Source organism: Podarcis tiliguerta, assembly GCF_965153285.1.
Source record: "Podarcis tiliguerta genome assembly, chromosome: 17".
Classification (NCBI taxonomy): domain Eukaryota; kingdom Metazoa; phylum Chordata; class Lepidosauria; order Squamata; family Lacertidae; genus Podarcis; species Podarcis tiliguerta.
In genome coordinates, this window is record NC_139550.1 from 22,152,956 (window position 1) to 22,165,872 (window position 12,917).

At 45.9% G+C, this 12,917-nt stretch overlaps 1 protein-coding gene across 2 annotated transcripts in view; it reads left to right on the forward strand.

Annotated features, from left to right (window-relative positions):
- Nucleotides 1–1,313: 1,313 nt before the first annotated feature.
- SVEP1 (sushi, von Willebrand factor type A, EGF and pentraxin domain containing 1) overlaps nucleotides 1,314–12,917 on the forward strand; it is a 138,233-nt gene continuing 126,629 nt past the window's right edge. The window contains exon 1 of one of the 2 annotated variants that reach the window (XR_014506257.1): nucleotides 1,314–2,204. Coding sequence is in view for 1 of the 2 variants with exons in the window: in XM_083419154.1 (XP_083275280.1) it covers nucleotides 1,692–2,204 (513 nt within the window). In the remaining variant the exon portion in view is untranslated. The remainder of the gene's footprint in view (nucleotides 2,205–12,917) is intronic. The other variant, XM_083419154.1, reaches the window with a different exon arrangement.

Sequence of the window (12,917 nt, forward strand, 5' to 3'; positions counted from 1 at the left end):
AGTAAGGTAAAGGTAAAGGGACCTCTGACCATTAGGTCCAGTCGTGGCCGACTCTGGGGTTGTGGCGCTCATCTTGCTTTATTGGCCGAGGGAGCCGGCATACAGCTTCCGGGTCATGTGGCCAGCATGACGAAGCTGCTTCTGGCGAACCAGAGCTGCGCACGGAAACGGCGTTTACCTTCCCGCCAGAGCGGTACCTATTTATCTACTTGCACTTTGATGTGCTTTTGAACTGCTAGGTTGGCAGGAGCAGGTACTGAGCAATGGGAGCTCACCCCATCACAGGGATTCGAACCGCCCACCTTCTGATCGGCAAGTCAAAGGCTCTGTGGTTTAACCCACAGCGCCACCAGTGTCTCTTAAGGGAAGTAATAGTCCCACTCTATTCTGCCTTGGTCAGACCACACCTGGAATACTGTGTCCATTTATATGGGCACCACAGTTGAAGAAGGATGTTGACAAGCTGGAAAGTGTGCAGATGAGGGCAACCAAGATGATCAAGGGCCTTATGAGGAACGGTCGAAGGAGCTGGGTATGTTTAGCCTGGAAAAGAGGAGACTTAGAGGAGATAGGAGAACCATCTTCAAATATCACATGGAAGAGGGAAGCAAGCTTGTTTTATCCTGCTCTGGAGGGTAGGACTCGAACCCATGGCTTCAAGTTACAAGAGAGGAGATTCTGACTAAACACCAGGAAGAATTTTCTGACAGTAAGGGCTGTTTGACAGTGGAACGGACTTCCTCGGGAAGTGGTGGACTCTCCTTCCTTGGAGGGTTTTAAGCAGAGATTGGATGGCCATCTGACCCGGATGCTGTAGCTGAGAGTCCTGCCTTGGTTGGACTAAAGGGATCCCTTCCAGCACTATGATTCTACAATTGCTTGGAGGTTTTCGAGGAGACGTTGCCTGGCCATCTGTCCTGGATACTTTAGCCGAGATTCCTGCCTTGCAGGGGGGAATTGGACTAGACCGTTCCAACTCTACAATCCAATGTTCTGGGACTTGCCTTCCTTTGAAATAAGGGACCTGGGAAAACACTGGGCGAGATAGGAGGCTTCCTGGAAGCGGGAGGTTGCGTTCCCCCCTTCAGTCAAACACACACTCCCCCCCCCCAACCGGCCACCCCCACTCCCGGGTCTCCCGCTGCGCCTGCTGCTACAAAGTGTTTCCAATTACCGTGGCACTCGTGGTATCTGGATGCATCCCTCGAGCCCGGCATCCTCTCGCCGCCCCTCTCTCTCTCTCTCCCTCCCTCCCCTCCGTCCGGCGCTGCCTGCCAGACATATGGGATCAATCAGAGCTTAAGCCTCGGTGCCGATGTGTTTGCGCCGCCGGGAATGTTGACAGCCTGGCAGACACCGACGGCGCTCGGGTGACAAGGAATCCGGAGTCAGCCGCGACTTGAGCGAAGGGGAGGAGCAGGAGGAGGACGGAGCTTCCTCTCTCTTTCTCGCCGGTGCCCCCTTCTTCCTCCTTTTCAGAAACACGTCGGGGAAGGGCTTGAGGGACGGCAGCGCTTTCCTTCTTCCTCGCAGTCAGAGGCTAGACGCCGCTGCCGAGCGCGCCCAGGGCTCTCTATCTCTCCACGTGCGCTCTCAAAAAAGAAAGGGCTTCGCGCGCGAGAGGGGAGAAGCTCGAAGGGGCGTCCGGCGCGCGCAGCTGGGGGGAGGCGATCCGAGTTGGACCCGGGGGGATGTGGCCCCTGCTGGCGGTGTACCTGTGGGGCGGCGCGTCGCTGGTGTGGGGCTGGGCGCCGCCGCAGCCGCTCAGCCTCTCCCGCCCCGTCGACTTGAGCTCCCTGGCTGCGCGCTCGGCGTCACCCTCGCCGGCGACGACGGAGGGCAAAGTGGAGAAGCTGGGCCGGGCTTTCAAGCGGCAAGTGCGGCGCCTGAGGGAGCGGAGCGGGCGCCTGGAGCTGGTCTTCCTCGTGGACGAGTCGTCGAGCGTGGGCCAGGCCAATTTCCGCAGCGAGCTGCGCTTCGTCAAGAAGCTGCTGTCCGACTTCCCCGTGGTGCCCACGGCCACGCGCGTCGCCCTCGTCACCTTCTCGTCCAAGAACAACGTGGTGCCGAGAGTCGACTACATCTCGCCCGCGACGGCGCGGGCTCGGCAGCAGCACAAGTGCGCCTTGCTCGGCAGGGAGATCCCGGCCATCGGCTACCGAGGGGGCGGCACCTACACCAAGGGCGCCTTCCAGCAAGCGGCGGTGAGTGGCGGGGGTAACGTCGGAACGCGCAGGGTGGGTGCCAACGTGGTGCCCTCCAGCAGGAGGGCGACTTGAATGTAATGTTAGGGGGCAGATAAGCCCCGTCCTTTGGGAGGGCACAAGGAGGGCACAAGGAGAAGGGAACAACAGAGGGCGAGTTGGTTGGACAGTGTTCTCGAAGCTACCAGCATGAGTTTGACCAAACTGCGGGAGGCAGTGGAAGACAGGAGTGCCTGGCATGCTCTGGTCCATGGGGTAAGGAAGAGTCGGACACGACTAAACAACAACAAGCCCCATCCTGCATAATGGATCACATGTCCGGCACACCACACCATTTGAATGCCAATGCCCATAATTTATTTAATATACATTTTTTGGCCCCATCAAAGATTTCGTTGGGGGACCCAAAGGTGCCAACTTGAGTAAAATATTGGGGGGCCCAAGTAAGCCGCGTCAGCATTCTTGACCACTCTTTGAATGGCGATACTTGGTGCTTTTCTGCCCAGGGGGTACTCAATGGTACCCAGGACTGGCACCTTCTTCTTTGTTGTTAGAAAAAGTGTGGCACCTATTTTTCTAGAAAAATAGCACTGTCGATGCCTATCACCTTGGGGGAGGGGAGGAGCCCTCAAATATTTTAGGGCTGGCGAAGAGACCTTGGCTCCTTGAAGTTAGATGTTCTGCTCAAAGACAAAGCATCTGCATTGCAGGCAGAAGAGTCCAGGGTCAGTCCCTGGCATCTCCCGTGCAGATAGCTCAGCTGGTGGAGCATGAGATTCTTCATCTCAGGGTCATCGAATCAGAGAACTGTAGAGTTGGAAGGGACCACAAGGATAATCTATTCTAGCCCAAAACCCTGCAATGCATGAAACTTTTGCTCAGTGTGGGGCTCAGGGCCGGATTTAGGTTTGATGAGGCCCTCAGCTACTGAAGGTAATGGGACCCTTTAGATGTCCAGCTGTCCTTTGTCAACAACAAATTGCCACTGTTTTTTTGTGTTGAATATGTGCTATTTATGGACCTAATAGGTATCTCAAGCCATTTGCACATGTTGCCATGCAACCAGTCCATGCAGAATGTAGGCACCCTATATATAAAAGGTAAAGGGACCCCTGACCATTAGGTCCAGCCGCGGACGACTCTGGGGTTGCGGCACTCATCTCACTTTATTGGACGAGGGAGCCGGCATACAGCTTCCGAGTCATGTGACCAGCATGACTGAGCCGCTTCTGGCGAACCAGAGCAGCGCACGGAGACGCCGTTTACCTTCCCGCCAGAGTGGTACCTATTTATCTACTTGCTCTTTGATGTGTGTTTGAGCCGCACATTGGACAAAAGATTCCTGCATTGCAGGAGGGGTGAAATACATGACCCTCATGCATAGATGACAACCCTTAGGGGCCAAGGTCCCTTTGCCCCCCTCCCCATAAAATATTTGAGGGAAGGGGGCCAAAGTTGATGGAGATTCAAATGGTGTGCATGTGCTACATCATGTGATTGATTTTGTGGGGCAGGCCTTGCCTTTATGTTCCCTCCACATAAACATTTTTATAGGGATACATTAAATTTGACAAAAGTAAGTGTCTAGTTCTCTGATGCTTGCATTATGGGTCCCCACCCCCCAAGACCTTCAAAAATCTTCAGTTTTTTTGAAGTTGAGTTCCAGCGATTTCCAAATTTAGGACACGTATCTTCAAAATGTGCACGCCACAAACTCTGAGCTGCATGCACACCAGGAATTATGTATACAGTGGTACCTCGGGTTACATACGCTTCAGGTTACAGACTCCGCTAACCCAGAAATATTACCTCAGGTTAAGAACTTTGCTTCAGGAGGAGAACAGAAATCGTGCTCCGGCAGCGCGACAGCAGCAGCAGGAGTCCCCATTAGCTAAAGTGGTGCTTCAGGTTAAGAACAGCTTCAGGTTAAGAACAGACCTCTGGAATGAATTAAGTACTTAACCCGAGATACCAATGTATTACCTTCATTCTATATTTGTGGTGGCGACTGGTACTGAACATACAGCTCACGCTTGCGCTAGTTAAGTTGTAGAAGCCTTTTAGCAGGCAAAGCCGAGTTGCTCCCAGAAGGTACTTGAGTAACAGCAATAGTTTTGAACAAAATGTTTGTGTCAGTGTAATTTGCTGACTTCCAACGGGAAACATTGTTACCTCCAAAATGAATACTTTCAGCACACATAGACAAATAAACACATCTACATTACCAAAAACCAATGTAGCTTTGATATATACATAGAGTTGTAGGGTCACATGCAATTTCAGGGTGAAACTAGGCTTCATTTCACCCAGGTCAAAGACCCAGTATGGCACCCGCCTTGTGCATTTGCATACACACGAATACAGGATGGGGGGCCTCAATGGTGCCCCTCTGGAGGTTTCACCTGGGCAAAAACTGACTAGCTCTCTTCCCGCCTCCCCCCCCCCAGTAGCTATGGCACTGATGTGGGGCTGGGTGATATCAGCTTTTCAACATCACAATGTATCGCCACCCAAACATTGTGATATAGTGGTAAAGGTAAAGGTACCCCTGACCATTAGGTCCAGTCGTGGCCGACTCTGGGGTTGCGGCGCTCATCTCACTTTATTGGCCGAGGGAGCCGGCGTACAGCTTCCGGGTCATGTGGCCAGCATGACGAAGCTGCTTCTGGCGAACCAGAGCAGCGCACGGAAACGCCGTTTACCTTCCCGCCGGAGCAGTACCTATTTATCTTCTTGCACTTTGAGGTGCTTTCAAACTGCTAGGTTGGCAGGAGCTGGGACCGAGCAACAGGAGCTCACCCCGTTGTGGGGATTCAAACCGCCAACCTTCTGATTGTCAAGTCCTAGGCTCTGTGGTTTGACCCACAGTGCTACGCGTCCCTTGGTTCAAATGCCAATTCACCCTCTTGATATACAGTGGTACCTTGGTTCTCGAACATAATCTTTTCTGGAAGTCCACTCAACTTCCGAAACGTTGGAAAACCAGGGTGCAGTTTCCGATTGGCTGCAGGAGCTTCCTGCATGCAAGTGGAAGCCGCGTCAGATGTTCGGCTTCCAAAAACCGGAATACCTACTTCCAGGTTTTCGGCATCCGGGAGCTGATTTGTTCGTCAAATAAGCTGTTCGAGAACCAAGGTTCCACTATATAGTGTTACATTGCAATGTTGAAAAGTGGAGGGAGGAAAAACATGAGCCTGGGCCCATGAGGTGCTGGGGTGAAAGCACCTCTGCTCCCCTGGGGGGGGGGCAGGGGTGGTTTCACCCAGGTCCCTCATGGGTAAGGGATACTAATGGGATACTGAGTAAGGCATACTAATGAAGCCCCCTTCCACACTCACTTACATCTTATCCTCCACTAAGGAATGCTCCAAGGTTTTGTTGTTGTTGTTGTTGTTATTTTATGAAGTTTCCATTTTACAATACAGTGGTACCTCGGGTTACATAAGCTTCAGGTTACAGTCTCCTCTAAGCCAGAAATAGTACCTGGTGTTAAGAACTTTGCTTCAGAATGAGAACACAAAGCGTGCCCCGGAGGCGCAGCAGCAGCAGGAGGCCCCATTAGCTAAAGTGGTGCTTCAGGTTAAGAACAATTTCAGGTTAAGAACAGACCTCCGGAACGAATTAAGTTCTTAACCCGAGGTACCACTGTATATAAATACTTCCTCATTTTTCACAATTAACTTTTGCTCATATGAGCTTGTCAACAACCCCCCCCCCCATCTCATGGTTACCTTATATCAGGCATGCCCAAAGTCTGTTTCGGGGGCCTAATCTGGCTTGCCGGTCACTTTAATCTGGCCCCTGTGGCAGTTTATTTCCTTAAAAAAAGGTCAACAACCGTGGTTGGCCCTTTGATCAGCCCTCACGGCCCTTCACTTCATCAAATCTGGTCCTTTTTAAAAAAAGTTTGGACACCACTGTAATTCTTTACTTTGTCACCACGGTTGTCTTTCTTCCTGTTCACAATACACCATTTCACATTTTTAAAAGAATATGTAAAGTGGTAGAGCCATCATCATTACAAGGATTCTTAAGCCAGTCCTGCTGGTGTTTTTAATTGTTTGCAATTGTCTTTCAAATATTGTATAAATTTACCCCAGTCTTTTTGGAAAGCTTGATCGCGCTGGTTTCAGATTTTCCCAGTCAGCTTTGCCAGCTCTGCATATTCCATCCTCTTCATCTTCCACTCTTCAGTTGTTGGTAGTTACTGTTGCTTCCACCTCTGGGCTAATAAAGTCCTTGCTGCACCAATGGTGTTTTTTTTTGGGGGGGGAGGGGGGTTAAGAAAATGATTCCCAGGATTATCAACACTGAATGAATAGGAATCGGTTAAAACACTCAGATCATGAAATTACATGGATGCATATTTACGACAGCATTTAACTCGTTTTTTGAGCCTCAGAGTTGTCAAATTGTCATTTTCACATTTTCACCGTAATAATGAGAGTTATCTGTTTTAGCATGTAATATTATTTCTATGTTTATATGCATTTCTCTTGCCTAACGTTAAGTTAGCTCTAATAATTCAACACACGTTAACCACTTGGTAAGAGCCCTTATTTATTGAGGAAAGCTATGATCGCATGTATTACAAACCTCAGTTGTCAAACGTAATCCATTCCGGAAGACCATTCGACTTCCGAAATGTTCAACAACCAAAAACTGAAAGTGGAAGCCTCAATACAATAGAGAAATTCAAAATGGAAGCCGCGTAGCATGTTCGGCTTCTGAAAACCGTTCAAAAACCACAGGAGTTACTTCCGGGTTTTCAGCATTCGGGAACGGAAACGTTCCAAAATGGAGGCGTTCGGGAACCAAGGTTTGACTGTAACCATTTTCCTGACAGCTTGTGGTACTATAAAGAATAACAAATTCATTATGGTGTATGCTTTTGTGGCCTGGAGCCTACTTCATCACATATATAATATACACAGTGTACAGTGGTGCCCCGCAAGACGAAATTAATTCGTTCTGCGAGTTTTTTCGTTCTACGAGTTTTTTCGTCTTGCGAAGCACCAATGTGTATTGACGGTTTCCCACAGGAATGCATTGGCGGTTTTAAAAAAAAAGGCACAAGACGTTTTCGTCTTGCGAAGCAAGCCCATAGGGAAATTCGTCTTGCGAAGCAACTCAGAAAACGGAAAACCCTTTCGTCTAGGGAGTTTTCGTCTTGCGAGGCATTCGTCTTGCGGGATACCACTGTATATCATAGAAGATCTCTGGAAATCTGCATGGCATTTGTCATGTGGTAAAGTGGAATGTGGCAGCTTTTATTTAAGAAATGACTCTTTAGGTATTTGTATAACGCCTATCATGTAACATCCCAAGGTGGCTCACAACATAAAAAATACAACAATCCACTAAGCAGGTGAAGAAATTGAATCAGGGTTCAGTAGCAATCTTGATACTGTTCTGTCATCTCAAAAGTGTAAGGTAAAGCTAAGGCTTTTATTTGCTCTGTGAGACAGAAATTATTCACAGTCTCTTGCTTGGGGCATTAAAATTATCTTATTTTTATGTGGCAACTTAATCATGTTCCTTTTAAAAAAATATCCTCTGTAACATGTCCTACACAAATACATTTATTATTAAAGATGTGCATAAAATATAGGGCAAAGTTAAATACTTTCATGTCTCACTCAAATCGGTGGAGCTTAACCTAGCTGCATATCCCACACACTTAACTGGGAGCAAGTCCCATAGAACTCAGAGGGGCTTACTTCTGAGTAAACATGGATTGCGCTGTTGCTTAATGTTGCCTGGATCAGGTCCAGGGAGTTTTGTATGAAAAAGGTAAAAAAAAAAAAATTGTCTATGTTAACGTAGGAACTTTTTTTTATTTAAGCAGGAATAAGTAAGAGGTAATGAATTTTTTTTATAATTTAAGTTTGAATGATGCATTTCCCAATTCAAATATATATTATTATTATTGTTATTATTATTATTTATTAAATTTGTATACCGTCCTGTACCCGCAGGTCTCAGGGTGGTTCAAATATAAAAATCATCACTTACTTGAATATAGATCTACTTGTAAAATGTCTTTCTTGCTTTCTACCTTAACACTAACAAAATTTGCAAGTAAATCCACAAATTTCAGGTGGGTATGGCTGCCATTGAATGCGAGCTTTGTAGGGAGTCAGTCCTGTTGAGGTCTGTGGGGTCTAATTCTATGTGAATATGCTCAGTAGTGCTGCACAAGAGCATTTATGACACCCCTATCTTGTCTGCATATTTCTCTTATGCTGTAATTCTGTGCACACTTTCCTGGGAGTAAGCCACATGCTTGAACACTGTGCTCCTTACTTCTGAGTGAACGTGCATAGGATTCTGCTGCTTGTATTCACACACAGTTCAAAATGGTCCAATTCCACCCATACAGCTCTGCAGTTCTTGATGCAAAGGAGTGCATGCAATTCATGAAGTGGCTAATTTTTAAAATAAAAACACCCCCCCAAAAAAGTTTTTTTTGAAGACTTACAAATTTATTATGACATAAGGCTATATGGACGCGGGTGGCGCTGTGGGTTAAACCACAGAGCCTAGGACTTGCCGATCAGAAAGTCAGCAGTTCGAATCCCCATGACGGGGTGAGCTCCCGTTGCTCGGTCCCTGCTCCTGCCAACCTAGCAGTTCAAAAGCACGTCAAAGTGCAAGTAGATAAATAGGTACCGCTCCGGTGGGAAGGTAAACTGCATTTTCATGCGCTGCTCTGGTTTGCCAGAAGCAGCTCAGTCATGCTGGCCACATGACCCGGAAGCTGTACGCCGGCTCCCTCGGCCAATAAAGCGAGATGAGTGCCACAACCCCAGAATCGGCCATGACTGGACCTAATGGTCAGGGGTCCCTTTACCTTTAAGGCTATATCACAATAAATTTGTTAGTTTCCGTTGCTTTAACATTCCGTAGTTATAACTGCAGCAGACTTAACCCAACCATTCCTCTGCAATTATTTTTCAGTAACCTTTGTTTCTTCAGGAATTTCTGTTGGTTTTTAGGAGCAAAGGGTAATTCATTCTACGTTGATTTATCAGCATATCAGAAAGCATCTTCCAGGGTACCAGAGATAGCAACCCCACTGTATATCATTGATCTAGTTCAATGCTCGGTGTATCTAAATAGGTTTCAAATCCAGTTAGGAATATCCCAAGTGTTCTTTGCCCAGTGTGGTTAGGAGCAAGGAATTGGTTTGAATCCGTTTGGTATATTATCATAAGGTATAGCATTATCTCTAGGATATTTTGCCACTGATTCTTTTTAAATTCGTTTTAGTTACTGTTTCACAAATTCCATTTCAATAATCACACAGAACATCAGTATAAACATCAGCAATTGGAGTACAACATCTTTAGAGCTAGATAGAGCCTTAGCGGTCTAGAACAGTATCTCCAGAGGTATATAATCTACTCATTTCATCCTGACTTGGAGGAATTGCCACTGATTTCAGTGTCACAAAGTTCAACACACTGGCCCAAATCCAAGACAGATTAGTCTCACTAAAGCCCCATTGAAATTAATGGGGCAGAAACTACCGTATTTTTCGCTCTATAAGACACACCAGACCATAAGACACACCTAGTTTTTGGAGGAGGAAAACAAGAAAAAATATATTCTGAATCTCAGAAGCCAAAACAGCAAGAGGGATCGCTGCGCAGTGAAAGCAGCAATCCCTCTTGCTGTTCTGGCTTCTGGGATAGCTGCGCAGCCTGCATTCGCTCCATAAGACGCACACACATTCCCCCTTACTTTTTAGGAGGGAAAAAGTGAGTCTTATAGAGCAAAAAATACAGTAGCTGCAACTAAGCTGGCCTGTTGAATTCAGTGGACCATAAGCACAAATAATTTTGTCCTGATTTGGACCACTACTTATTTTAAATGTGATTTGTTAGGATGATACAATTCCTCCCAACATAATCCATTGATCCGCTAAAATGAGGATGCTAGAATCACTATCTTCTTGTAATGAAGTATTGTGTGCTGTAGATTGACTCAGCCAGATGTAATTGGTTCTCTCTTGATATTTAATATATCTCGTCCGTTTTCTAAGGGGCTCTTACCTTGTGAATCTTCTTGCCAGACAAATTGCAACTTGGAGATACAAACAGTACTGTCCTGTCCTGGTAGGGATTATAGAAGACTTCTATTATGTTGAAATGCCATTACTGGAATGAATAGAGGAACTTGCACTTCAATGTAACAACCACCTTTTTTCTCTTCTTGTGAGCTATTATGCCACTGTCCTCTATTTTTAAACACTATTGTATTACACCTATGCTCCTTGTGGTTCCTTTGTGATATTTCTCCTTTACTAACTTTAATTATTCACCCATGTTCACTTGCTTCCCCAAATTTAAAAATAATTATTTCATTACGTTTGCACAAAAAGACTCAAATCCTTTTTTTCAAGAGGCTCTCCAAAATATACCCAAAATCTTTATGGAAGTGCATTATAGACTATTGATATGTAAACTGTTGTTCCTATGGAACAAAAGGACAACTGGTGTGGTAGGAGCTCTGGAGTATTGTAGCCGTAACCATTGACTTATGGTCCAAATACCACAAATGAATCTAAGCTCCATTGAATTTCACGGAGCTTCTCTCAGAAAAGTGGTCATAGAAGATCCATACGTTTTCTGACTAGAAGTGAATAGAATTCTGCTGCAGAAGGTCTTATTCCTGGCCTGCAAAGTTTAGAACGCATATTCTACGTTTTATGGATATCTTGCATTTTATAAAGCTGAGTCAGCCAGTTTGAATAGCCCCTGATAGTCACTCACCCAAGACTGAGCAGTAGCTTTGTGGCTGAATGGAACTTTCAACCCAGACTTCCTGGGCCAAGTCCAATATTCCGTCCACTACACTGCAGGTCCGCCTGGGGTAATACTAATACAGTAGTGCTATGCTTAAGGTGATAATACATTGTTGTTGTTGTTTAGTCTTTTAGTCATGCCCGACTCTTTGTGACCCCATGGACCAGAGCACGCCAGGCACTCCTGTCTTCCACTGCCTCCCACAGTTTGGTCAAACTCATGCTGGTAGCTCCGAGAACACTGTCCAACCATCTCGTCCTCTGTCATCCCCTTCTCCTTGTGCCCTCCACCTTTCCCAACATTACGGGCCTTTTCCAGGGAGTCTTCTCTTCTCATGAGATGGCCAAAGTACAGGAGCCTCGGCTTCACGATCTGTCCTTCCAGTGAGCACTCAGGCCTGATTTCCTTCAGAATAGAGAGGTTTGATCTTCTTGCAGTCCATGGGACTCTCAAGAGTCTCCTCCAACACCATAATTCAAAAGCATCAATTCTTCAGCAATCAGCCTTCTTTAGGGTCCAGCTCTCACTTCCATACATCACTATTGGGAAAACCATAGTTTTAACTATACGGACCTTTGTTGGCAAGGTGATGTCTCTGCTTTTTAGATAATACATTAGGGTTGGTCAATATTTCAGCATTCATGATATATCACCAGCTAAACTGAAATAAGGATGGAGATATGGAGAGCCCTTGGCTGGCTGCATGGTTTTTCCTGCATTGTGATTTTTGCTGGCGCCTGCTCTTGTGATTTGCTTCTCAGAGTATGAGGCCAGGGAGAGCTGAGCTACCACAGTTAACCGGGGCTGCGGAAATCAGACAGACCTCAGCGGAACACTCAGAATGGAAGTGTGGCAGTCAAATCAGAAGCGGAACACTCAAAACGGAGCACGTTCAGCTTCCGAAAATAGTTCACAAACTGGAACGCTTACTTCCGGGTTTGCAGTGTTTGGGTTCCAAGTTGTTTGAGTACCAAGGCATTCGAGAACCAGGGTAGCACTGTATTTGTAAGGTGGAACAAAGGAGATGAAAATTAATTAAATGCAAATGAGTATTCAGGTTAGTCACTGCTCTGTGATTTATGATACAGTTACAGCCTAGTTATCTACCTTTGCTTTAAAATACAATTTTAATTTGAAGACTCCTTGGTGTTGCTCTTTCAAGAGATCTCTTGCTAGAGATCAAGAATAGCCACTGAGTTGTTTTATCTCCTGCTCTCTGGGACGTGCAATTACTCCCTGTGATAGAAGAAACAAAGGCAGTCATATTACTGTTGCCGGCTGTGCTGAAGGAAGGAATGCAATTAGTTATCTTTACTTAGCGGTGCGAGAAAGAAAAATAGCTGAGCTTTTCCTAGTGGAGTGAAGAAAAACATTTACTGAAAAAGCAGACTTTGAACTGACAGGTTAATCAATTACAAAGTGTTAAGGGACCTAATTGCACGGTTAATTCTAAGAGAGTTTAAGGAATTTTTTACAATCAATTTCAAACTTTGCTTCAGCATTTTACTATTTAAGATTTATGGGGCATATTCACCCTAAATTCTTCTACCGTGGAGTGTGTTTTCTTCCAGTTGTAAGAGATCGAATACTTAGCCAGATAAACTCAAAAATATGTTAGTAATTGTATTATCTTGCATATCCTTGTTATCTCACTGGATTCAGGTACAAAAATACTTTGTCCCACATTGCCACAATGTAAATATATTCATTGTGTTAACCAGAGCCACTCTAATGTGGGTCCTTAGTTACTGTGGACATGTAAATAAACATTTATTCCCCTTGGAACATTCCTTCACACCAAACACATTTCATGTTGCTGACATGTCCTTGGAAAAAATGACATGAAATTTAAGGGAAGGGGTGTATGAAATGATGGCTGATCTTCTCAACAGGAAAAAAATGG